The sequence below is a fragment of the Mirounga angustirostris genome, unplaced genomic scaffold, assembly GCF_029215605.1.
Source record: "Mirounga angustirostris isolate CCGP_5_RB_7025 unplaced genomic scaffold, mMirAng1.0.hap1 SCAF_15, whole genome shotgun sequence".
Classification (NCBI taxonomy): domain Eukaryota; kingdom Metazoa; phylum Chordata; class Mammalia; order Carnivora; family Phocidae; genus Mirounga; species Mirounga angustirostris.
In genome coordinates, this window is record NW_026991723.1 from 17916081 (window position 1) to 17942324 (window position 26244).

The following is a 26244-nucleotide window of genomic DNA, read 5'->3' on the forward strand; positions in this document are numbered from 1 at the left end:
GTACCTTGTCCCCCAGTCCTACTGTCTATTCTCTGGCTCTGGTTTGCTGGTTGTTGACTTGTGGTTAGCCATCACTCCTCCAGACGCCCCGGAGATGGTTAAAGTAAATGCTGGAGAAACCTCATTCTCTTCCCGCACTCCTGTATGGATTCTCAGAGAAAGTCATGGGCATTCTTGTCCCTATGGCGACACTGAAACATCCCAACGAGATCCCCTCCTCTTTCCAAAGAGATGTGATGGTTTTGGCAAATGGGTTCAATTTAAAATGGGGGCGGGTTTTTTTTTTCCCCACAGAACGTAAGAGAAAGCACAAATATGAAATTATGACTCTTAACATGACAACCTATTCATGCCCTTTTCACCACCTACTCAAGAAGCAGCCCATCGTGCAAGCTCTTCTGAGATTTTGTTTCTGTTTCCCGCATTTGTCTTGCTTTCAGGGCCGGGCGCTGACGGGTGTATTAACTGCACGGAAGGCTACTTCATGGAGGATGGGAGGTGCGTGCAGAGCTGCAGTCTCAGCTACTACTTTGACCACTCTTCAGAGAGCGGATACAAATCCTGCAAAAAGTAAGTGGATCCGCCCCTCCAGCCGTAGCTCGTGATCACTGGCTTCCTTACTTGACTGCCTCCATAAAACAAAACAACTATTAATGATGACCTACGTTTCCAAATCAGAAAGCTGAAAACAGAAACCTGCCCTGCTGCTTTCACCCAACTTCTCTTGAATACTTTTTTGTTTTTGTCTCAGGAGCACTTGAAAACCTTGAAAGTAAGTATTTCAGTTTCAAGTACAATGCGTTCTCCCATTTAAAATCAGTCTACCCGCTGGGCTTTCTTTAATGCTGTTAAAGGTAGCAATTATGGTAAGAAGAGTTTTCTGTGTCGTCTTCAAAGGGGGAATTAAGTTTCAAACGTCCTTAAGAGGCTGATCGCAAACATCTTTTCTTGCGCCTGATGTGTGAAAGCATGAACTGTACATTTTCCCCATAGATGTGATGCTACCTGTTTGACATGCAATGGTCCGGGGTTCAAGAACTGCACGAGCTGCCTCAGCGGCTATCTCTTAGACTTAGGGACGTGTCAGATGGGCGCCATCTGCAAGGACGGTGAGTACAAACTCTTCATTTTGATCCTCTGAACACAGGGTCCTCTTTTTATGTTGAGATCAAATATATTTCCACATAAACTATCAAGCCTGAGTCAGATAGAACATGCCCAATATCTCGTTGGCATTCATTCATCTTGAACTCACACCCTCAATGGGTTTTGGTTTGGGTTTATTTTTTTTTTTTTTAGTTAAAAGAAGAAGTAAACCACCTATGGTTCCATTGACCGAGATGGCACCAGTTATGTTTTTTTAAACTTTAGAGTTTTGGGTTCACAGCAAAATTAAGCAGAAACTACAGAGAGATCCTATATATGCCAACTGCCGCCCAGCAAAACACACACACACACACACACACACACACCTCCCCCCCCCCGCCAATTAGCCTCCTACACCAGACTAGTTACATTTGTTATAATCAGCGAACCTTCACTGACACACCATTATCACCCAAACCCATGGTTCACATTAGGGTTCCCTCTTGGTGGTATACATTCTAGGAGTTTGAATGAATGAATGAATGAGGATACGTATCCACCATTGTAATAATCATACAGGACACTTTCACTGCCCTAAAAATCCTCTGTGCTCTTCCCTTCCTCCCTCCCTCCCCCCTAGCCCCAGAACCTACTAATTTTTTTTACTGTCTTCATAGATTTACCTTTTCCAGAATGTCATATACTTGGAATAGAATAGGCAACCTTTTCCAATTAGTTTTTTCATGTGTTTCTTTCCCATCTTTTGCCGTCTGTACTTTTGCCCAGATTTTTTAAATACCATGTACATGGAGGTTTGTATCCTGCTTTTTGTACTAAACATTAGACATAAACATCATCCTATGTTTACAAAGTCCTCAGAAACTTCATTTTTAATTACAGCATAAAATTCTATCATGTGAAGATGCCAGTTTATTGCCACTTGTTTTATTTAGATTATTTAAATTTTTGGTAAGTAAATTGTAATCAGATGCTACCTGAATCTTTCATTAAACCTGAGAGGCAAGGAATTAACGATAGACCTAAGTGTAGAACTTACGACTACTAAATGTTGGTCCATTTTTCTTTTCTTCGCACACATGGTTCTCAACCAAAATGCCAGGACTGCACACTTTCTCCAAAGATTCATGGTAAATTGGTCTTGGGGTGCTATCTAAGCATGGATATTTTTAGAAACTTCTCAAGTGTTTCTAATGTGCGGCCAGATTTGGGAATCTCTGCCTTACTCCATTCCCCCTGACAACTTGGCAAATGCTAAGTTCTCCCAGTTTTCTAGCCTCAGCTTCCCCATTTATAAATGAATGAAATTAAATTATTCCAACTTTAACATGTTGTGAATTTTGACTCTCGGTATAATTCACACAGAGGGAGCCCTAAAATTTGAGCCTAAACTTTATGCAGACATGCATCTCAGTGACCTAGAAAGAAATCATTTCGAACCATTGTTATTTTTAAATATTTTTGGACTGTTATGAAAATAGAATAATAAAAAAGTGCACTTGGAACAGTCTTCCTGGACAAGGGACTTCCCTTGGTTTATTCTCTGCCTTCCTTGGAATGGGCCCTCTCCTAGAAATTTCACAAGAGGTAGAACAGTGCTTTGGTTGTGAGAATATGGATTCAGGAATCAGAATACTGTTGTTCCTTTCTGGGCTCCAGGTCTTGGGCAGGTGATAAACTTCTCTGGGTCTCACTTCCCTCATCTGTAAAAATGAGGAGGCTAATACCATTGACCTTGTATGGTTATTCTAAAACTTCCTATGAGGAATTTCAAAAAGACATCTGAAAGAACAGGGCACATGATGACATGTGTAGAGCATCATCTATGGTCTCATTTCCACAGAGCATCATAGGTGACTTTGCATCTTCATGGCTACTTGGCTGTAGGATTGGTTTAGCAGGGATGCGCCAGACCCACTCAGGCTCTGTGTTCTCACCACACAACACGGGGATAGAGGGTTGGGGTGATGGCACTCCAGGGACCATGTAAGTATCACTTTTTACTTAAAAACATGGTTCCCCCATAGCTGGATCTGACCATAATTTTTAAGCTGGTGACAGGAAACAGAGGAAGATTTTCTAGACTCAGAAGATCCACAGTCACTTGAAATTTCACCCACAGCACTTGGTGCCAGGCATGGCCATGTTTGTGGTGCTTTAACTGCCTTCTCTAAACCATGGTAAACTTGGGATAAGTTATGCCAGATGGCACACTTTGGTAGAAATAGGGTGTCCAGAATTGTGGGCAAGAGTAGAAAATGAAGAATCGTGATTTGTAATGAGCCCACCTTAGGTCAGCTAAATACTAAGATCACTGATGGCTCCACCAGGCTTTTCAAATCACATATTGATTGCATTTATGGGTTTGTGATTTATTCTTTCAACTGTCATATTTCAATGATTCTAAGACATACTTTTTTTTACATTTTAACATCCCTGAAGTCAGATGCATCTTATAATTTATGGCAGCTTACAACCACTTCTGTCCAATAGGTTGCGACATAGCTGTCATTGCCTGTGACTTTGTCAGAGTTAGACACATGGTTACCACTTCCTGTGTTGAATTTAACTGTAGCTCGAAATGGCTGCAAAAACTAATTGTTTAATATTCAAAGGAAGAGTTTTTGTATAAGCACAGAAACAAAACAGCCTGTTATATAACTAATATTTAACTAATATTTCCAAATAAGCATAAAATTAATATTCTAATTAAGGAGACTCTTGGGTCACCATGTAATAAGATGCATGAAGCATGTTTTTTCTTAATACTTAAAATAATGGTGCATCTTAAATCCAGTGTCTTGGACTCAATGAAATATAGTATAAATGACTATATACTCTCTGCTCTAGGTAATTCTGAGAAGACAAATTCCTTGCTTATATTATTATTGATTTCTAATTCTTTTTTCGAATCCTTTTTTTCCCTTTCATAAATGGACATCAATCCCATTCACCACTGGACCGCAATCTCTCTCCTTGAAAAAAACAATGCTGTTGACTGAAATCCCTTTGGCTGGACCCAAATTCCTCCTTGTTGACTGCCCCTCATTGAGCTCTTCCAATCCCCCCATCTGCCTCTCTGGCCAATCAAAACCTTCTTCCGCGTGTACATCATGCTGCTCTCGTCCTCAACTCCCCCTCTGTCTTGCTGACTTCCTGGAAAAGCAACGGAAGAGTCCTGGGCGGAAGGAGGCTTCTGTATGCTAGTGAAAAAGAACAATCTGTGCCAGAGGAAGGTTCTTCAACAACTTTGCTGCAAAACATGTACATTCCAAGGCTGAGCGGCCATCTTAGATTTCTCTGTTCCTGTAGACTTATAGATTACTCCATATTATTATTAAAAAGAAAAAAAAAAAGCAAAAAAAAAAAAAAGCAAGCCACCTCTCTCTTTTTTGCTCTCTTTTTCTCTCTCTCTCAAATTTGTGCAGGGAGATGGTGAACTGTTTTGTCAGAACTTAAATGGAAAAAAAAAAAATAAACCTACAACAAGCCTACCTTTTATAACTGGGTGTTTAGTGCTAAACAGCCAGAACCACAGAGACAGTATTGTATGACCAAAGCATTTGATGCCAAAATTTGACGTTAAAGTAATGATTTGATTTCCTGCCCTGGTTTTGAAGGTCCATTTTTTTCCCCTTTGCATTTACTTGCTTGTTTCCCCTTTGAGACGCCTAAAAATACCTTTTGAAAACATCACAAGAGCAGACATAGGTCAAAATCAAAGAGAAAGCTCTTGCATCTGTCATTTTTCATGCTTGAGTCCACCGTTGGGGGAAATGGCAGAAAAGTGGACCTAAGGGCATTAAGAACATCCCGCAGAGTTGTATTCAGTGTCGTTTGTCTTAGTTTTTCACAGTTGAACATTGATCCTTTCCACACATAATTTACTTCATGCATTATGTGCTGGTTTTGGCATTATACTCACTTGATAAGTCTGCTCCACTGGTTTCATCAGATAGACTTGCTGCTACTGGCTTTGGCTTTGCAGATTGGGTTATTTTACACACAGCTGGTCAAATGGGATCACTCTGCATAGTCAAATTGGTGACCGACAGAATGCAAAGTTACACAAAATAGCTGGGACTGGTCCAGCTCCCCTGAAATCTGGAATGTTCACTTTGTAGACCCTGCATGATCTCCTGGTGCTATATGGCCATTATCCCCATAGCATTTTTTTTTTTAAAGGCCATCAGAAATTCCATTTGTTGTTGTGATGGGAAGCATTTTGGATATGATGCGGGAAATTTCTTCCTGGAGTCAAAAGTTTCTAAAAGGTCCTGTATTTTTTAAGAAATGGAATTATTTAAATAATATTTAAGCTCGTGCCCAAGTTGGCCGGGCAACGTTTTTCAATGGTGCTTATTAGAAGTTTTATCATTTTGTCATTTTCAGAAAATAAAACTGGAAATGGAAGATGGGTGGCATGATTGTACCCTCCTGGTTCTGTTATTTCCCATTCCTCTGTCCCTCTATAACCGTGCTATGATACATCTGTCCACTGGATGTCAATGAGATCGTCTGTTTTCTTGGAATTATCCTCACTGGTTTTCTACGACTCTTAACTACATCCTGGAACCTAGCAGACTGAATTATGTGAAAACTGTTTTGAGTCAGTGGTTAGAAATGATGCCTGATAGATCTTTTTACCAATTCTGAGTTTCTCTATTTAGGGGAGGATAGACTCATATCAAGTTTCTTCATTTTTCATATCAAAGCTCCATTGGTGACCTCATTTGCTTTGGGAGTGACCAGCCACATCAAGTAGACTTGATGCTTTGAGAGCCTCACTTCCAAGATGTCACTGGCCTCACAGCTGAGAACAGGGATGATATCAATATAGATTATTTGGGAGAAGGAGCTGGGACGTGGATGCTAAGATCCCCACTCAGACAACAAGCTAGGAAAAAGCCTACCTTGAAAATATTCATTCCTAGACATCAAAGTTAATGTCTGACCTAAGGTGAATAATTACAGTCTAATGACCCTCTTTAATAGCATTATAGTAATACTGAGTCACATAATGATTCATAAGTAACTAGGGACTCAACTGATTTTGCTGAGCAACTTTCATTTTCCTAACAGTGCAGGTCCTCCTGATCTGAGGAAAGTAAGTTAATCCAGGGGACGGCAGATAGAGTCTCACATTTAAAGGCACAATCTCTAAATGGACAAATGTAAGCGCAAGCCTAAAGCAAGGTCAAGCAGATGGCAAAACCAGATTTGCCTGCAAAGGAATCCATTTGACTGAACCAGCCCGTACTATTTGAGGCACAAAGTTACTATGATAGGAAAGATAAAAATGGTATCTGTGTTCTTAGACAAATAACCATCAATATGACAGCCAAATTCACTGGGGTCCACCAATGTGTGTTCCATTTCCCACTGACCATGCAAGCGCACATCATGGAAATACTGGTTTAACTACTCGTGTGTTACTGCCTCGTTCATCTACAGAATATTATTAACTAGGACATAATGCTTTCAAAGTTTAAGTTAATGTTATATATTATGTATAAATATATATATTCATAATGAGATATATGTAATGGATAGTACAAAGTTTGGAGAATTAACAAATGCTCTAACCTTCTAGAGACAAAAGTCCTATCTTCTGTTTTCTTTTGTCTTTATTTTTAACTAGTGATCCACTGTTAAATCCAAATCCACTTTTACTGAAAAATACTGTACATGTGTAAAATGTTCAGTTGTTTTTTTGTAAAATATAGTAGAATGGTTGTAATTGATACTGGCCAAAAGCAATGTTATTCCATATTTTATTTTTTCTATTAAATTAACCTAAGTTCCTGTTTATCTGATCTGTTCATACCCCCGTGGAAATATCTCTGAAAGGGTGAGAGAAGGAGAAACTTCTGTTTCCACCTAGAAGCTGAATACAAAGGAAAGGATGAAAGTGAATAGAGCATCTGAATTAAGTTGGAAAGGAAAGGGTGAGCAGAGGAAGAAGTTGTAAAGGAGAGACAAAGTAACAGCAGTATGATAAAGGAAGAGTTTAGACTTGGTCCTGAACGAAGCTTAGATCCCATTTTTAGAAAGCAAGTGAAAAAAAAAAAAAGTCTGTAAAAGCTTGGCACACTGGTTAGCAAGTTGTGCAGATGCCGGCACCAGGGTCTGGGCCATCTGGGCTCTTTCCCTGGGCTTCCCCTGGGATACGGACAAGTGCACACTCACTAGTGGGTGTATGGAGGGGTGGGGACCGAGGGACTGTGCATGAGCTGGTGGGGGGTGGTGAAAGCTGTTGAAAGGGGAGAAGACTTTGTTCAATTTGCTGATGTCCTGTGTAAAATTGACAGTGGCTGTAGCCCCGGGTGCCTAGAACGTAACTTTGTCTAAACTAAATCTCTAGTACATGCCACAGTGGGGGGACTGTGTAGTTGGCAAAGACCCACCATGGATTATAGATCTCCGTGAACCCTGCGTGAGATGCAGGCACTAGTTCTGAAGGTTCAACACCCTGCCTTTTGGGAAGAGAAATGAGAAATCAGTGAGAGCAACATCCAAATTGAACTCCAGTTAGGTTTAAAGATCTAGGGATACAAAATGGTGTAAACGAGTGCCTCCACTGTCATGAAATCCTATTATGAGGATTGGGTGGGGGGACTAATTTTATTGAGCACTTACTATGTACCGCACGATGTGGGAATACAGAGTATACGCATACTAATGTAAATTCTCCTAATTCTCACAAAAAATTCTAAAGCAGAAGTACACTCTGTTTACAAATTATCATTACCTTCTGTTTACAAACAAGGATGAAGCAGATGGGCTTGAAATAGATTGACTGGGATTACATAACCAGACAGAATAATAAAAATAAGGTTTAACAGTAAGACAATTAACATTAGTGAATTCTAAATCTCAAATGAATCGGACACTAAGTTGTTAGGTTCAGACCAGCAGAAATTCCTTTGAATTGAACTGGTCAAGGCAAGTTTCCTAGAGTAAGTGGAACTAGCATTGGTTCTGGAGCTAAGGAGCTGAGGCTTAACTAAGTAGATGGGACAAGAGCAGGAGGAACATTACCAGTGAACTTGCTAAAGAAGAGATGGTTTAGGGAAGTAAGTCAATTGTTTTAATGGTTTAATCTAATTGCTACAAAGAACAGTGATGCAACATTTAATGGATTAGTCAGGAAAGATCTACAAAAGATGAGTAGTGTGCCCATCCTCAGCCCCCACACCTGTGGCAGACCTTGCTAATCACCAGTGTCCAACTGTGGATGGATCAGATTTGCCTCACTTTTCACCCCAGTGTTCGGGGCTTCTCATCATGCTGCTGATCTCTTCTAATCGGACTCCCTGTTTTCCACTCAACACTCTACTCTTCATTTTGAGGAACCTGCCAACTGTGTGCAAGTGAATATCAGGCAGTGAAAATATAAGTAGGCATGTATTCTTAACTCTTTTCATATCACCCTTCAGCTTCATGCAAAGAGAAATGACAGACAGCAGCTTGATGAATTTGGAGAAAATTGGACGCAACGTTAAACTATGGCCTGGCCAGCTCAACACTCCTTCCTTCCATCCTCTAACACAAAATAGTAGCGGGAACTCAAAGGCCAGCTGCAGCTTGACCTCACCTGGCCCAAGCTGGGCCCTGGGCCCCACATCAGTATGTGTCAATGACAGAAAGTATAAACCTGCTTCTGGGTGACGGCCATGTCCAAATGTTATTTTTGTTGCAAACCCATAAAATTAAGTAGAATACTTTGGAGCCATTGACAAAATTGAGCAGGGCATAGCCAAGCTGGACTTAATGTCGCTGTGGCTCGTTGGAGACACTTGGCATTCAGGTGGGGCTGTAATGCATATAATCATGTCTCGTCTTCATCGTGAGAGGTGAATACCTGGCTGAGAGTCAGTTCTTGGGCAAGAAGGCTGCAGTTGGGCAGCATCACAAAGTCTCAGAGGGGGCCAGTCTGGGACCTGGCAATGCCGGCAGCTCTTTCCACTCTAACTGCAAAGGACTTAGAAGGATGTTTGTCTTATTACTGAAGCATTTTCTTGCAAGGTCTCCTCTCTACATGAGGCAATTTGCGGGGGGGGGGCAATTGTTGCTTTTTCAAAGCCAGATATCAGGCAACAAAAGATATGTTGCCTCCCCGCTTTGAAAAATTCCCAGAAACATTTCCTGAGGCTGAAAGTGTATGATCTTTTTTTTTTTTATTTTAGGAAATAATACATGATTTTAAGAATCTACTATTTTAAGGAGGACCGAGTTTTACTAAAATGGCTTTCATTTGGCCCACAGAAACTCAGAGGCCTATGGAGATTAACTTCCTGTTGCAAGATTCACAGCTAGCAAAGGGTATGGTTGGGAATGGAGCCCACAACATCAACCTTCTACACAAAACTGCCTCCTTTTGAAGAATTCCGGGGTGGGGGGGAAACAAGTGCATATTACACATGCTGCAAGGCAGGGGTTATGAGTCCTTTCTTAACTGCACGTAGAAGACACAAGATCGCTAGACTTGGCTTTTTCTCTTTATAAGCTCAGCTTAATTGTTTCCATGAACGTAAGTCCCTGTCATATACAGGCTCTGAGTTCCTTCTTGCCCTCTACAAGCTGATAGTTTAATAGGGGGCACAGACACATGATTGCAATGTGAAGCTATTTAAGTGCCTTTAAAAGGGCATAAAAAGATCATGGGGCAGTTTAGTTGAGCAAGTGCACTTTCCCAATTAAGTACTAAACGTTCCCTACTCTTGCACTAGGAGCTTTCTAAGGGCTTCCAAAAATAGCGTGCTCCATTAAAAATACCGTTACCTCTGAAATGTGCAAAATCAGATGGTATTTTAATTAAACATCTACAAAATGCAACATGTCAAACTAGTCAATTGCAACTCAGCTCTTAAGGAACCACATATAATTAAATTTAATGTAGGATAAAGGTGAATTTTAATATGTATGACATGATGTAGGACCTACAGAGCCAGGGGAACCTAGGATCTGTTGGGATCTTAATATAACTCTGCAAAGGAGGTAGAAATTCACTATTCATGCTGGGGGTGGGCAATTTATACATACACACACACACACACACACACACACACACTCTATATACACATATTCCTGATCTCTTCCCTCAAGATTTCTACCTATAGTTCCAAATAGCTACAGGACATTTCCCTTCAGATAGCTAACAGGCATCTCAAAATTAACATGTCCAAAACAGATTTCAAACTGCTCAATCCGCCAAATGTTATCTCCAAATATCTCCCACCCCACGAATGGCATTACAACCCAGCCACCCAGTTGCTCAAATCCAAACCTAGTAATTCTTCTTTTTTTGCCCCCAAATCCAATCCATTAGCCGAGTCCCATTAACCGCACCTACGCAATAAATCTGTAAATGGTCCACAGTTGCAATTCTGGGTCATCCTCTCTCTCTAGGGCTACTGCAGAAGCCCCCCAACTGGGCTTCCTTCTTCTCTCCCCTTTCTTTTTCTGTCCTGTCCCATCCACTCTCTACAGGGACAACAGAGCGCTATAACCAACACAAAATCAGATTTCTCCCCTTTCTTCCTATTTGCTCAGGATCAAGTCTGAACTCCTTACCTGAGATTTTCCTCATCTCTTCTCATGCCCCTTCTCCCTTGCTAATCTTACTCCAGTCTTAACAACTTCCTTTTTGTTCACCTCAAAGAAAATCAACATGTTTATGCATCAAGACCCCTGCTCTTCACATGGCTGGTTTCTCCTCATCCAGTAGGTCTTAGTTCAAAAATAGCTCCCTCGGAAAGTAGCTCCCTCCACCTCTCATCCCACACCTGCACACCTTTTCTGGTCTTTTCATAGCACTTTCACAACATGACGTTCTATGGTTCATTTACTTGTTTACTGTCAAGTCTCTCCCACTAGAACATCAGCACCGTGAAAGCTGGGGCTTTGTCTGTCTTACTCACAGCTCTAGCTGGTATGTGTAGCACAGTGCCTTGCTTGATAAGTGTTTGCAGAATGAATGAATAAAAAGGCTTAAGTGAGAAATGACATTTGACCTGAGTCTTGGAGGATAAGCAGGAATTTGTAAGTCAATGAAGGCGAGGATGTTGAAGGATTCTCTGGAGAGAGAACAGGTTCAAGGGCACAAAACCATGAAAGGGTCTGTGGACAGAGATGGCAATGAGTGGGCAGGGTAGGCAGCTGGAGGGAGGGGATAGAAAGATCAGAGGTCAACTTATAAAAGCCATGGATGCGCTATTGCCCTCCTTCAATCTCCTTGACAGAGTCATCAGCCTTCTTTCCAGAGAGGCTAAATGACTTACTCAAGGACCCCGTCAAGTCAACTCATGGCCTCCTGCCAACATATTTGGAAAGCATTCATTCAGACAAAATGCTAAGGAGAGCATATTTGCTTCAGTCCCTAGAGGACTAGCTACATTGAGCCAGCTAAATAAAAGGACAGGGGACTAAAGCAGAGCTCAGATGTCAGAATAGCTCACATGAAAGGAGGCAGCCCATAGTTTCTTTTCACTGTGATGCCCGTGCCCAGAGCAACAGATTTGGCATGGTTTGCAAGACTGTACTTGGGGACAAGGGCCTGCTCAGAATCCTCTTTTCCTTCTAAGAAAAAACAAAACAAAACAAAAACAAAAAACTTTGCCCTCTAAATTATCATTACCAGAGAAGAGCAAAAGGAAAGAAAGTGATGTCCTAGCACCTTTCTTCCCTAATGATGAAAATAACTCCAATAACTTCCACATATGGAGTACTTCCTATGTGCTAAGTTCTGTGCTGAATGCTGTATGGGTTATTCCACTAATTACTACCAATAGCCTGATTTTCTTCTCTTTTTACAAGTAGAAAAGCAGATGAGGTAAATGCCTAAGGCACCCCATTGATAAATGGAAGATCTGGGATTAATTTAAACCCAGACAATCCAATATCAGAGTCTCCAGGAAAAATACAAGAGCCAAAGAAGATGTCTGTCAAAACCCCCTTCAGGTTATGGCCATGGAGCTTACATGAGGATTATATATTTTCATTGGTGATGTCTGGTTCAGGGCCCCTGCTGTCTCCTGTGAATAGAGCAACATTCTACCCAAGACTATACACATGGTCACATAGCACTTTGTGTGACCCAAGCCAGGAGTGGATATCAATATCATCATGAGAATTAGTAGCAACCAGTGGGCCATGTGGGCAAAAGAAATTAGAATGGACCTAAGGGAAATGAGGCAGAGGCTGTTAAGAAATGAGGATGTGATGCCTCCTTTCATGCTAATTTTTCTCTGTCTGGGAAGCCATCATTTGCATTTTCTAGCCCCAGATGAAATGAGAAATAGAATGGAGATATGGGGAACACAGTGAAACATTGCAATGCTAAAGTCATCATATAATACAAATTCCATGAACTCCTCTGACAAATCTGGTAAAACAAATTCCTTCCAGGTGGTATTACACAAGACTTTCTTGCCACCTGACTCATAACTGTTATAACACCTGAACTAGTCAGAAAATGTAAACTTTTTGTTATGTATAAGAAAATGATCTGTAACGGACTTGTGTCATGAGAAGAGCCACAAACATGACAGAAACCAGGAATTATCTTGACCATCTCTCCCCACCCCCACATCTGCCCCATCAGCAAGTCAAGACAACTCTGCCTCCAAAATATGTTTCAGATTCATTTTCTGCCCTTCACTTCTACTGCCCCCAACCTAATCAAGCTACTTCTAGGTGAAGCTACTTCTCACCTGGACTATTGCAAAACTTTCTTTCTAGCCTCATCTAATGCACCTCTTGTGTCCACACTCCCCATGTTCCTACTTTCTTCTAATCTATTCCACACAGCAGCCAGAGTGCTCTGTTTAAAACTTCAAAGCTCACATGAGACTCTACTGTTTAAAACCCTCCCACGGCTTCCCATTCCACCTTGGATAAAGGTGAAATACCTTCCTATGGCCATCAAGGCCATGGTCAATCTGAGCCATCCCACTTCTCTAAACTCTTCTCGTGCCATTCTCTCCCTCCCATCATATTTTCCAGCCACACTGACTTTCCCTGATTTTTCTTTTCTGCTTTGTTGCCTTAGAACTTTCCGACATGCCATTCCCCCTACTTTAATGCTATCCCATTCCTAATCATCTATACCTGGCTAACATTTATTTATTATCTGGGCCTCAATTTAAAATGTCACTTCTTCATCTTCTGAAGATCTCCTTATTATAAGCTCTAACGGAAGCCTCTACTCTACTTTCATATCAATTACCCATATCTACTTAATTGTAGGAGTATTTGAAATATGTAAGGCTCACTACAAAGTTTGTTCTATGGGGGGCAACGTCTGTAAATGTCTTATAGCACATAAAGCTAGCAGAATATCTATCATCGGGTCAGTATTTGATAACTCTTTGGTCAACAGATGAATAAGCCAAGAATAAGTAAATAGGAGAATAAGTAAATGACAAGGGAGGAAATAGCCCCGGCCCAGACACTGAGACAACCAAGTCCTAATTGTGATTCTGAATTACATCAGTGTAGCTCTCTCTGCGTCTGTACCTCAGTTTTTCCCATCTTCAACATCATCCCTGTGAACCGTTCCGGCCCTTCTATTCAATGTGAAAGGGAAATCCCAGGAGATTTCATGGAGATTCTGTCACTGACCCTACAACACATGGGAACACCTCAGGCACACACTCAATAAAGCTAATGCTTTAGGACTTTTGCCACTAAAAGTGTACAGCAGCAACAGTAGCTGTGAGTTGGTTAGTATGGTAGCAGAGCTCTGAAGTGTCTCCCTAGGATTCCTATCTGTGTGTTATTCACTCCTGTGAAGATCCTTTACAGATGGAATTAAAGGTTACTATCAAATAACTTTACGATAACGAGATTATCCTGAATTACCCACGTGGGCCCAAGGCAAAGTCAGTCAGAGGGATGGAGTGAAAGGAAACCAAGAAGGCAGAGGAGAGAATTAGATTCAAGATGTGAGAAGGAGATGACCTACAGTCACTGGCTTTGAAGATGCAGGAAGGGAGCCAAGAAACAAGAAATACATGCGGCCTCTAGAAACTGAGAATAATTCTCAGCCAATGGGTGGCAAGGAAACAGGGACCTTAGTCCTGAATTCTGCCATTGACACGAATGAGCTTGGAGCAGATACACTCCCAGAGCCTCCAGAAAGAATGCAACCTGTGACCCCTTGTTTCCAACCTTGTGAAATCAGAGCAGAGAAGCAGGTGAGCAACTGTGCCCAGACTTCTGACCTACAGAACTTTGAGATAATGGGTGTTTTGTTAAGCCATGACAAAATAGTCACTCGTCATAGCAGCAATCAAAAACTAGTACATAGGCACAAAAACAGACACATAGATCAATGGAACAGAATAGAGAGCCCAGAAATGGACCCTCAACTCTATGGTCAACTAATCTTCGACAAAGCAGGAAAGAATGTCCAATGGAACAAAGACAGTCTCTTCAACAAATGGTGTTGGGAAAATTGGACAGCCACATGCAGAAGAATGAAACTGGACCATTTCCTTACACCACACACAAAAATAGACTCCAAATGGTTGAAAGACCTCAATGTGAGACAGGAGTCCATCAAAATCCTAAAGGAGAACACAGGCAGCAACCTCTTTGACCTCAGCCGAAGCAACTTCTTCCTAGAAACATTGCCAAAGGCAAGGGAAGCAAGGGCAAAAATGAACTATTGGGACTTCATCAAGATAAAAAGCTTTTGCAAAGCAAAGGAAACAGTCAACAAAACCAAAAGACAACCGACAGAATGGGAGAAGATATTTGCAAATGACATATCAGATAAAGGGCTAGTATCCAAAATCTATAAAGAACTCATCAAACTCAACACCCAAAGAACAAAGAATCCAATCAAGAAATGGGCAGAAGACATGAACAGACATTTTTCCAAAGAAGACATCCAAATGGCCAACAGATACATGAAAAAGTGCTCCACATCGCTCAGCATCAGGGAAATCCAAATCAAAACCTCAATGAGATACCACCTCACACCAGTCAGAATGGCTAAAATTAACAAGTCAGGAAACGACAGATGTTGGCGGGGAGGGCGGAGAAAGGGGAACCCTCCTCCACTGTTGGTGGGAATGCAAGCTGGTGCAGCCACTCTGGAAAACTGTATGGAGGTTCCTCAAAAAGTTGAAAATAGAGCTACCATACGATCCAGCAATTGCACTACTGGGTATTTACCCCAAAGATACAAAAGTAGGGATCCGAAGGGCTACGTGCACCCCGATGTTTATAGCAGCAATGTCCACAATAGCCAAACTGTGGAAAGAGCCAAGATGTCCATCGACAGATGAATGGATAAAGAAGAAGTGGTATATATATACAATGGAATATTATGCAGCCATCAAAAGGAATGAGATCTTGCCATTTGCAACCACGTGGATGGAACTGGAGGGTATTATGTTGAGTGAAATAAGTCAAACAGAGAAAGACATGTATCATATGATCTCACTGATACGAGGAATTCTTAATCGCAGGAAACAAACTGAGTGTTGTTGGAGTGGGGGGTGGGGTGGGAGGGATGGGGTGACTGGGTGATGGACACTGGGGAGGGTGTGTGCTCTGGTAAGTGCTGTGAATTGTGCAAGACTGTTGAATCTCAGATCTGTACCTCTGAAACAAATAATGCAATATATGTTAAGAAAAAAAAAAACGAAGAAGAAGAAGGTAGCGGGAGGGGAAGAATGAAGCGGGGGAAATCGGAGGGGTAGACGAACCATGAGAGACGATAGACTCTGAAAAACAAACTGAGGGTTCTAGAGGGGAGGGGGGTGGGAGGATGGGTTAGCCTGGTGGTGGGTATTGAGGAGGGCACATTCTGCATGGAGCACTGGGTGTTGTGCACAAACAATGAATCATGGAACACTTCATCTAAAACTAATGATGTAATGTATGGGGATTAACATAAGAATAAAATTTAAAAAAAAAAACTAGTACATATTTGTGTATCTTCATAGCTGAGGTCTGAGGGGCAGGCTTCTGTTTTGTCACACATTAGGGCCCTACTTAGATGCACTCCTGGGACAGAAGCTAGTGGATGCCATCTTTGCACTCCCCCTCTGCCTTGCTTCAGATGGCTGGTATCTCCTGGAAAGGAACTTGTACACTTTTCTGGTGCCCCTGCCCAGGAGACACCTCTAGATCATGCGGCTCTGGTAGCCAGTGGCACTTATGCTTGCATTCTCAAAGGACTGTATATATTTGCATGACTTAAAAGCTGCTGCCTGAGGGTCTGACTTTCAATCAATATGTGCTGACTGAGATTCTCCCCTTTGGGATCCTGACAGCTCTTGGCACACCCTCAGCTATTGAGGCTTAGTAAAAATAAAATGGGCTGCTTGGATAATCACAAAGGTTTGAGAAACAATGAAGATCTAGGGCACACTTGAATGATAAGTTTCATCTGCTACACAAGACCACTTCTTCAAGACTAGGAGAGGTCACTGTTTTATCTTATGCAGAGAAACTAGCACAGAAAGGCAAGTAAATGAAAAAACAGAGGAATATGTTCCCAATTAAAGAATAAGATAAAATTTCAGAAAAAGTCCCTCATGAAATGGAGATACAGGATTTAACTGATAAAGAGTTCAAAATAATAGTTATAAAGATGCTCCCCAGACTGGGGAGAAGAATGGATGCACACAGTGAGAACTTCAATAAAGATGATGATAGATAGATAGATGATAGATAGATAGATAGATAGATAGATAGATAGATAGATAGATAGATAGATAGATATGAGATTACCAAATAGAAGTCACAGAGCTGATGAATATAATAACTGAACTAAAAAATACAATAGAAGTTTTTAACAGCAGACTATGAAGCAGAAGAAAGAATCAGTGAACTCAAAGGGCAGTGGAACTCATACAATCAGAGCAGCAAAATGAAAAACACACAAAAAAGTGAAGATAGCTTAAGGAACTCATGGGACACCATCAAACAGACCAACAATTGCATCACAGGACTCCCAGAAGAGGGAGCAAGGGCCAAAAAACATATTTCAAGAAAAAAAAAGCTGAAAACGTCTCTAAACTGAAGAAGGAAACAGACATCCAAATCTAGGAAGCTTAGACAGTTTCAAATAAGATGAACCCAAAGAGATCCACATTGAGATACATTACAATTAAGGAGTCAAACTTAAAGGCAAGGAAAGAATCTTTTTATTTTTTATTTTTTTAGAATGTATTTATTTATTTGAGAGAGAAAGAGAGAGCACAAGCAGGGGGAGCGGTAGAGAGAGTGGGAGAAGCAGGTTCCCTGCTGAGCAGGGAGCCCAATGTGGGGCTTGATCCCAGAACCCTGGGATCATGACCTGAGCTGAAGGCAGATGCTTAACCAACAGAGCCACCCAGGAGCCCCAGCAAGGAAAGAATCTTAAAAGCAGCAAGAGAAAAACAAGGGACATGCAAGGGAAACCCATAAGACATAAGTAGATCTTTCAGCAGAAACCCTATAGGTCAGAAGGGAGTGGCATAATATATTCAGAGTGCTGAAAGAAAAAAACTTCCAACCAAAAGTATTCCACCCATAAATGTTGTCATTCAGAATTAAAGAAGTAATAAAGAGTTTTCTAGACAAGAAAAACCTAAAGGAGTACATCAGTGTAAATTGGCCTTAAAAGAAATGCTAAAGAAACTTTGTTAAACTGAAAATAAAGGGCACTGATTAGAAACAGAAAAACCTATGAAAGTATAAATCTCATTGGTAAAGATAAATATATGGTAAAATTTAGAATAATCTAATGTTGTAAAGATGGTGGATTAATCACTTATAAAGCTAGGATGAAGGTTAAAAGATAAAAGTAGTAAAAATAACAAAATTAGTTAAGGGTACACAAGATAAAAAGATGTAAATTATGACATCAAAAACAAATCATGGAGGGAAGGGAGATAGAACGTGGAGTTTAGGATCTGTTTAAATTTAACTTGCTATCAACTTAAAATATATTGTTATAAATATAAGTTGTTATATGTAAGCCTCATGAAAACCACAAATCAAAATCTATAATATATACACAAAAGAGAGAAAAGAATCTAAGCATACTACTACAGAAAATTATCAAATAATACAAGAAAAGAGAGGACAGGAACAGAAATACAGAAGAGCCAGAAAACAATAACAAAATGGCAATACGTATATATCTATCAACAATTACTTTAAATATATAGAGACTATGGACCCTGAGAGACAAACAGGGTTTTAGAGGGGAGGGGGGAGGGGGGATTGGTTAGCCCAGTGATGGGTATTAAGGAGGGCACATACTGCATGCAGCACTAGGTGTTATACGGAAACAATGGATCGTGGATCACCACATCAAAAACTAATGATGTATTGTATGGTGACTAACATAATAAAATTTAAAAAATAAAATAATATATAGAGACTAATTTCTCCAATCAAAAGTCAAAGAGTAACTGAATGGAGACAAAAACAAGACAAACTATATGCTACCTACAAGAAACTCACTTCAGATATAAGGACACGTACAGAAAGTGAAGTGATAGAAAAGGATATGCCAGGGGCACCTGGGTGGCTCAGTCCGTTAAGCATCTGCCTTCAGCTCAAGTCATGACCCCAGGGTACTGGGACTGAGCTCCGCTTTGGGCTCCCTGCTCAGTGAGGAGTCTGCTTCTCTCTCCTCTCCCTCTGCCCCTCCCCCTGCTCATGCTCTCTCGCTCTCTCAAATAAATAAAATCTTAAAAAAAGAAGATATTCCATGCAAATGGAAACCATAAAAAAGCTGGGGTAGCTATATTTATGTCAGAGAAAATAGATTTTAAAAGACTATAAGAAGAGACAAAGAAGGCCATTACATAATGATAAAGGAGTCAATCCAATAAGAGTATATAACATTTGTAAATTTTTGTGTACACAACAAATGAGCACTTAAATATATAAAGCAAATATTAACAGACCTAAAATGAGAAATAGTGATACACTAATAATGGAAGAGAACAAAAGATCATAAGAGACTACTATGACAATTATATACCAACAAATTGGACAAACTATAAGATATGAAAAAATTCTTAGAAACATAAAACCTACCAAGACTGATTCATGAAGAAACAGAAGATCTGAACAGATCGGTTACTAGCAAGGAGACTGAATCAGTACTCAAAAACCTCCCTACAAAGAAATCTACATGACCAGACTGCTTTGCAGATGAGTTCTACTAAATGTTTAAAGATTTAATAGTAATCCTTCTCTAACTCTTCCCAAAAGTAGGAGAGGAAATACTTCCAAACTCATTTTATGAAACCAGCTGATAACAAATCAGACAAGGAATCCACAGAAAAGAAACTTACAGGCTAATATCCCTGATGGACACGGATGCAAAAATCCTCAACAAACTATTAGCAAACTGAATTCAACAATACATTAAAAGGATCATACACCATGATCAAGTGTGTCTTAGGGAGGCAAGTATGACTTAACATCTACAAGTCAATTGATGTGATTCACCACATTAACAAAACAAAGGATTAAAAAATCGTATCATCTCAATATATGCATAAAAAGCATTTGACAAAATTCAACATGCATTCCTGACAAAATCTCCCTACAAAGTGAATGTAGAGGGCGCCTGGGTGGCTCAGTTGGTTAAGCTACTGCCTTCGGCTCAGGTCATGATCCTGGCGTCCCAGGATCGAGTCCCGCATCGGGCTCCCTGCTCGGCAGGGAGTCTGCTTCATCCTCTGACCCTATCCCCTCTCATGTGTTCTCTCTCTCTCATTCTCTCTCTCTCAAATAAATAAATAAAATCTTTAAAAAAAAAAAGTGAATGTAGAAGGAACATACCTCAACATAATAAAGTTCATATATGACAAGCCTTCAGCTAATGTCATATACAATGTGGCAAAGATGAAAACTTTTTCTCTAAAATCAGGAATAATACAGGATACCCACTCTCATCACTTTTATCCAACATGGTATTGGAAATTCTAGCCAGAGCAATTAGGCAAGTAAAATAAATAAAAGGCATTCAATTGGAAAGGAAGAAGTAAAACTGCCACTATTTTCAGATAACATATTATATTGAAAACCCTAAGGACTCCACTCCAAAAAACCTTCGAAACTAAGAGTCAAATTCAGTAATGTGCAATACACAAAATCAATATACATAAATATGTTGCATTATTATACACTAATAATGAAGTGCTAGAAAATTTAAATAAACAATCCCGTCCACAACTGCCTCAAAAAGAATAAAACCCCTAGGAATAAGTTCAACCAAGACTTATACACTAAAAACTGTAAGATATTGATGAAAGAAATTGAAGAGGACATAAATAAATGGAAAGATATTCTGTGCTCATAGATAGGAAGAATTAGTGTTGTTAAATTGACCATATTACCCAAAGCAATGTACAGATTCAATGTAATCCTTATCAAATGCCAAGGGCACTTTCCACAGAACTAAAACAATCCTAAAATTGGTATGGAAACACAAAAGACCCCAAATAGACAAAGCAATCTTGAGAAAGAACACAGCTGGAGGCATCATTCTCCCTGATTTGAAACTTTATTACAAATCTATAATAATTAAAACAGTATGGCATTTCCATAAAAAGTAGACATATACATCAATGGAACAGAAGAGAGAGCCCAGAAATAAACCCACACATATATGGTCAATAATATTGTGACAAGAGGCCAAAGAATATGCAATGGAGAAAAGACAGTCTCCTCAATAAATGATGTTGGAAAAACTAGATAGCTGCATACAAAATAACAAAACTGGACCACTATCTTACACCATACAAAAAGCTCAAAATGGATTAAAGATTTTAATGAGTGTAAGACCTGAAACAATAAAACTCCAAGAAGAAGAATTAATTGATAAGCTTCTTGCCAATGGTCTGGGCAATGATTTTTTTAATCCAACACCAAAAGACAACAAAAGCAAAAAATAAGTGGGACCACAGCAAACTAAAAAGCTTCTGCACAGCAAAGGAAACCATCAATAAAATGAAAAGACAACCTACTAAATGAGAGAAAATATTTGCAAATTGTATATGTGATAAGGGGTTAATGTCCAAAAAGAACTCATAAAACTCAATAATAAACCCCACACAATCTAATTTAAAAATGGGCAGAGGGGGTGCCTGGGTGGCTCAATCAGTTAAGCGTCCAACTCTTGATTTTGGCTCAGGTCATGATCTCAGGGCTGTGAGAGTGAACCCTACACTGGGGGTGTGGAGCCTACTTAAGATTCTCTCTCTCCTTCTGCCCCTCCCCGCCCCCCAAATGGGCAGAGGACATGATTAGACATTTCTCCAAAGACATACAGATAGCCAACAGGTACAAGTAAAGGTGCTCAACAACACTAAACATCAAGAAAATTCAAATGAAAACCACAAAGAGATATAATCTCACACCTCTTAGAATGGCTTATCAATAAGACAGGAAATAACAAGTGTTGGTGAAGAGGTGGAGAAAAGGGAACCTTCATGCACTATTAGTGGGAATGTAAATTGGTGCAGCTATTACAGAAAATGGTATGGCAGTGTCTCAAAAAATTAAAAATAGAACTACCATATGACCCAGCAATTCCATTCCTGAGTATATAACTGAGGAAATAAAATCACTATCTCAAAGAGATATATGCACCCTCATGTTCATTTCAGTATTATTTACAATAGTCAAGATATGAAAGACACCTAAGTGTCCACTGATTGATGAATGGATAAAAGAAATGTGGTATAACATACAATGGAATATTCTTTAGCATAGAAAAGAAGGAAATCTTGCCATTTGTAACAACATGGATAGACTTTTAGGGCATTGTACTAAGTGAAATAAGTCAGACAGAAAAAGACAAATACTCCATATTCTCACTTATATATGGAAAACCAAAAGAGAGAGAGAGAGAGCGCTCATAAATGTGGAGAACAAATTGGTGATTCCCAGAGGTAGGGGGGTGGGAAAATAGATGAAGGAGATCAAAATGTACAAACGTCTAGTTATAAAATAAATAAGTCATGAGGATGTAATGTAATGTACAGCATGGTGACTATAATTAATAACACTATAGTGTATATTGGAAAGTTGTTAAGAGTACATCTTAAAATGTCTTATCACAAGAAAAAAAGGTTTTGTAACTACGTATGGTGATGGGTATTAGCTAGACTTATTGTGGTGACCATTTTGCAATATATACAAATATCAAATCATTATATTGTATACCCGAAGCTAATATGTCAATTAAAACCTCGAAGATTTAAATAAAAAATTTTAATTATAAAAAAGAAAACTAATACAATTAGACCAGACCTACTCAATCAGAATATGTACTTTTGCAAGATCCCAAGATGATCTGTGAGCACATCAAAGTTTAACAAGCCCTGTCACAGATGGATAATTCTTTCCTGAATTTGAGAAGCCTGCTCTTGAGAAAGCCACTACTGCAAACTTCATGTTCTTAAATAGTGGACACCCAGAAATTAGGCAGTTGAGTATCAGTCTTTGGCTGGCCATTAACTAGGAGAGCTGAGGCAAGTTAGCAGCACTTTAAATTTTAAAAAGGAACTAATGAGCAGCTAGAGTGTTCTGATCCCCAGCCTGTAAGCCTGATCTATCAGAGCTATTAGGCTGAAGATGTGAATTAGCAATTTCTTTATAGGCTCCCAACACTGGCTTTCAGCAGTTGATCAGGTAACAAAGTCTGTCCAGACATGTGTAAACAACCCAGCCATTTCTCAACAAAATATTAACAAACTGAATTCAACAATACATTAAAAGGATCATACCCCATGATTAAGGAGGATTTGTTCCAGGGATGCAAGGATGGTTCAATATCCACAAATCAAGCAACATGACACACTACATTAACAAAAATAAGGATAAAAATCATGTGATCATCTCAATAGATGCAGAAAAACCAACTGATAAAATTCAACATCCGTTCATAATAAAAATAATGTGGATATAGAGGGACAATTTCTCAACACCCACAGCTAACATTATACTCAACAGTGAAAAGCTGAAAGCTTTTCCTCTAAGATCAGGAACAAGACAAGAATGCTTACTCTTACCATTTTTATTCAACATAGTATTAGAAGTCCTTGCCACAGCAGTCAGACAAGAAATTAAAGGCATCCAAATTGGAAAAGTATTAGTAAAACTGTCACTATTTGCAGATGACATAATAGGATATATAGGAGACCCTAAAGACTCCACCAAAAAAACTATTAGAATAAATAAATTCACTAAAGCTGCAGGATACAAAATTAATATTCAGAAGTTCGTTGCATTTCTATATGGTAATAACAAAGTAGCAGGAGAAATTAAGAAAACAATCCCATTGTTAAGGAGTGCACTTCTTGTGATGAGCAACAGGTGTTATATGGAAGTGTTGAATCACTATATTGTACACCAGAATCTAATATTATACCATATGTTAACTAATTGGAATGAGAATAAAAACTTAAAGAAAAAAGCCCATTTACAATAGCATCAAACAGAATAAAACACCTGAAAATAAATTTAACTATGGAGGTAAAAGACCTGTACTCTGAAAACACTGATGAAAGAAATGAAAGATACAAATAAATGGAAAGATATACCATGCTCATGGATTGAAAGAATTAATATTGCTAAAATGTCCATACTATCCAAAGCAATCTATGATTTAAAAGCAATCCCTAACAAAATACCCACGGCATTTTTCAGAGAACTAGAACAAATAATCCTAAAATTTGTATGGAACCATGAAAGACTCTGAATAGCCAAAGCAATCCTGAGAAAGAAGAACAAAGAACAATAGCCAAAGCAATCTTGAGAAAGAAGAACAAAGCATCACACTTCCTGATTTCAAACTATACTATAAAGTTATAGTACTCAAAATGATATGGTATTGACACAAAAGCAGACACACAAATCAATGGAATGGAATTGAAAGTCCAGAAATAAATCCACACTTAATACAGTCAATTAACCTATGACAAAGGAGGCAAGAATATACGACGAAGAAGACAGTCTCTTCAATAAATGGTGTTGGGAAAACTGGAGAGCTACATGATAAAGAATAAAACTGGACCACTTTCTTATACCATATACAAAGGTAAACTCAAAATGGATTAAACACTTAAATGTAAGACCAGAAATCGTAAAACTCCTAGAAGAAAACATAGGCAGTATGCTCTTTGACATGAGTCTTAGCAATATTTTTTTTGGATCTGTCTCCTTAGGCAAGGACAACAAAAGCAAAGATAAACAAATGGAAATACATCAGACTAAAAAGCCTTTACACAGTGAAGGAAACCATCAACAAAACAAAAAACCAACCTGCTTAATAGGAGAAGATATTTGCAGATGATCTAACCAATAAGGGGTTAATATCCAAAATATATAAAGAATCCATAAAAATCAATAGCCCCCCCAAAAAAAAAAAATTTAAAAATGGGCAGAGGATCTGAATAGACATTTTGCCAAAAAAGAAATCACAGATGGCCAACACATGAAAACATGCTCAACACCACTAATCATCAGGGATATGCAAATCAAAACTATAATGAGATGTACCTCACACCTGCCAGAATTGCTATTATCAAAAAGACAATAAATAGCAAGTATTAGGATGTGGACAAAAGGGAACCCTCACGCAGTACTGATGGGAATGCAAAATGGTGCAGTCACTACGGAAAACAGTATGGAAGTTCCTCAAAAATTAAAAATACAACTACCATATGATCCATCAATTCCACTTCTGGGTCTTTATCTACAGAACAGGGAAACACTAATTTGAAAAGATATATGCACCCCTATGTTTATGGCAGCATTATTTAAAATAGCCAAGATATGAAACCAACGTAAGTTTCCATCAATGAATAAATGGATAAAGAAAATGTGGTATAAATATACAATGGAATATTACTCGGCCATAAAAAAGAATGAGATCTTGCTACTTGAGACAACAGGGATGGACCTAGAGGGAATTATGCTAAGTGAAGTAAGTTAGAGAAAAACAAACACTGTATGATTTCACTTATATGTGGAATCTAAAAAGCAAACAAAACAGACTCAAATACAGAGAACAATCTGGTGGTTGCCAGAAGGAAAGGGGTATGGGGATGGGTAAAATAGGGGAAGGGGATTAAAAGGTATAAACTTCCAGTTATAAAATAAGTCACAGGGATGTAATGTACAGCATAGGGGATATAACAATAATATTGTAACAACTTTGTACAGTGACAGATGGTAGCTAGATTTATGGTGGTGATCACTTAGTAATGTATATAAATGTTGAATCACTATGTTTTACACCTGAAACTAATAGGATATTGTATGTCAACTACACTTCAATCAAAGAAAACAACAACAACAACAAAAAACCAGCCAGCTCACCAGTAAGCTCTGCCTTAGTACCATTTGTACTCACTGAGATGGATTCACTCTGTCCTTATGACCATTTCCCATGCCTGTTCTCTTCCACAAGCGCTATGATTAACCACATTTTTGAAAGATAGACAAGGATGAGCCATATCCTTCTCTGCTTCCCTTCCGGCAGACTCAAATTTATCATTGGAAGTCGTGGGGATGAATGGCACAGTGTAGGGAATATAGTCAATGACACCCTAATAGTGTTGTGGGGTGACAGATGGTAGCCACACTTGTGGTGAGCACAGCATAACCTATGGCCTTGTGGAATCACTACGTTGTACACCTGCAACTAATGTAACATTGTGTGTCAACTATACTTCAATAAGAAAAATGAGTATTATTTGCTGATCACCTACTTTAGCTCAGGCACTGCACTATGCCTTCTGTGTTCATTACTTAGAAATTCATTGTGGTTGCCTCCCTCTTCAAGGTCAGGAATCAGAGGACTAGAGTGGTCAATTGCTCTCTTCCCGCCATGTGATTAGTCTTCTGGCTCTGATTCTATCCCTCCTCCTCTAACAGCACAGCTGCCCCTGTTCTTGTTCTTCCCATATCCCAGCCTTCCAAGTCCTTCTAGCCAGGCAGTAGATCTCCCACTGTCCCTGCTCTTTGATGTAGTTAAGAGTGGAGACTGGGATGAACCTAGGATAATTTACTATATAAATTTCCATCCATGTCTATGTAAAGGAGTCTCTATCCATTTTTTTCCAAGAGATAGTTCAATGCCAGAGATATTTACAGTGTAAGAGA

At 39.3% G+C, this 26244-nt stretch overlaps 1 protein-coding gene and 1 long non-coding RNA gene across 5 annotated transcripts in view; one reads left to right on the forward strand and one right to left on the reverse strand.

Moving 5' to 3' along the window:
* PCSK5 (proprotein convertase subtilisin/kexin type 5) overlaps positions 1–26244 on the forward strand; it is a 466280-nt gene that overhangs the window by 302343 nt on the left and 137693 nt on the right. For 2 of the 4 annotated variants that reach the window (XM_045882270.2, XM_045882271.2), the window contains exons 19-20: positions 441–570; positions 994–1109. In XM_045882270.2, the coding sequence (XP_045738226.1) occupies positions 441–570; positions 994–1109 (246 nt within the window). Of the gene's footprint in view, positions 1–440; positions 571–678; positions 773–993; positions 1110–4269; positions 6914–26244 lie in introns of those variants that run through there. The other 2 variants (XM_045882268.2, XM_064579400.1) reach the window with 2 other exon arrangements.
* The window catches only part of LOC135362706 (uncharacterized), a 46063-nt gene that overhangs the window by 5923 nt on the left and 13896 nt on the right, over positions 1–26244 (reverse strand). The gene's annotated exons all lie outside the window — the stretch shown is intronic.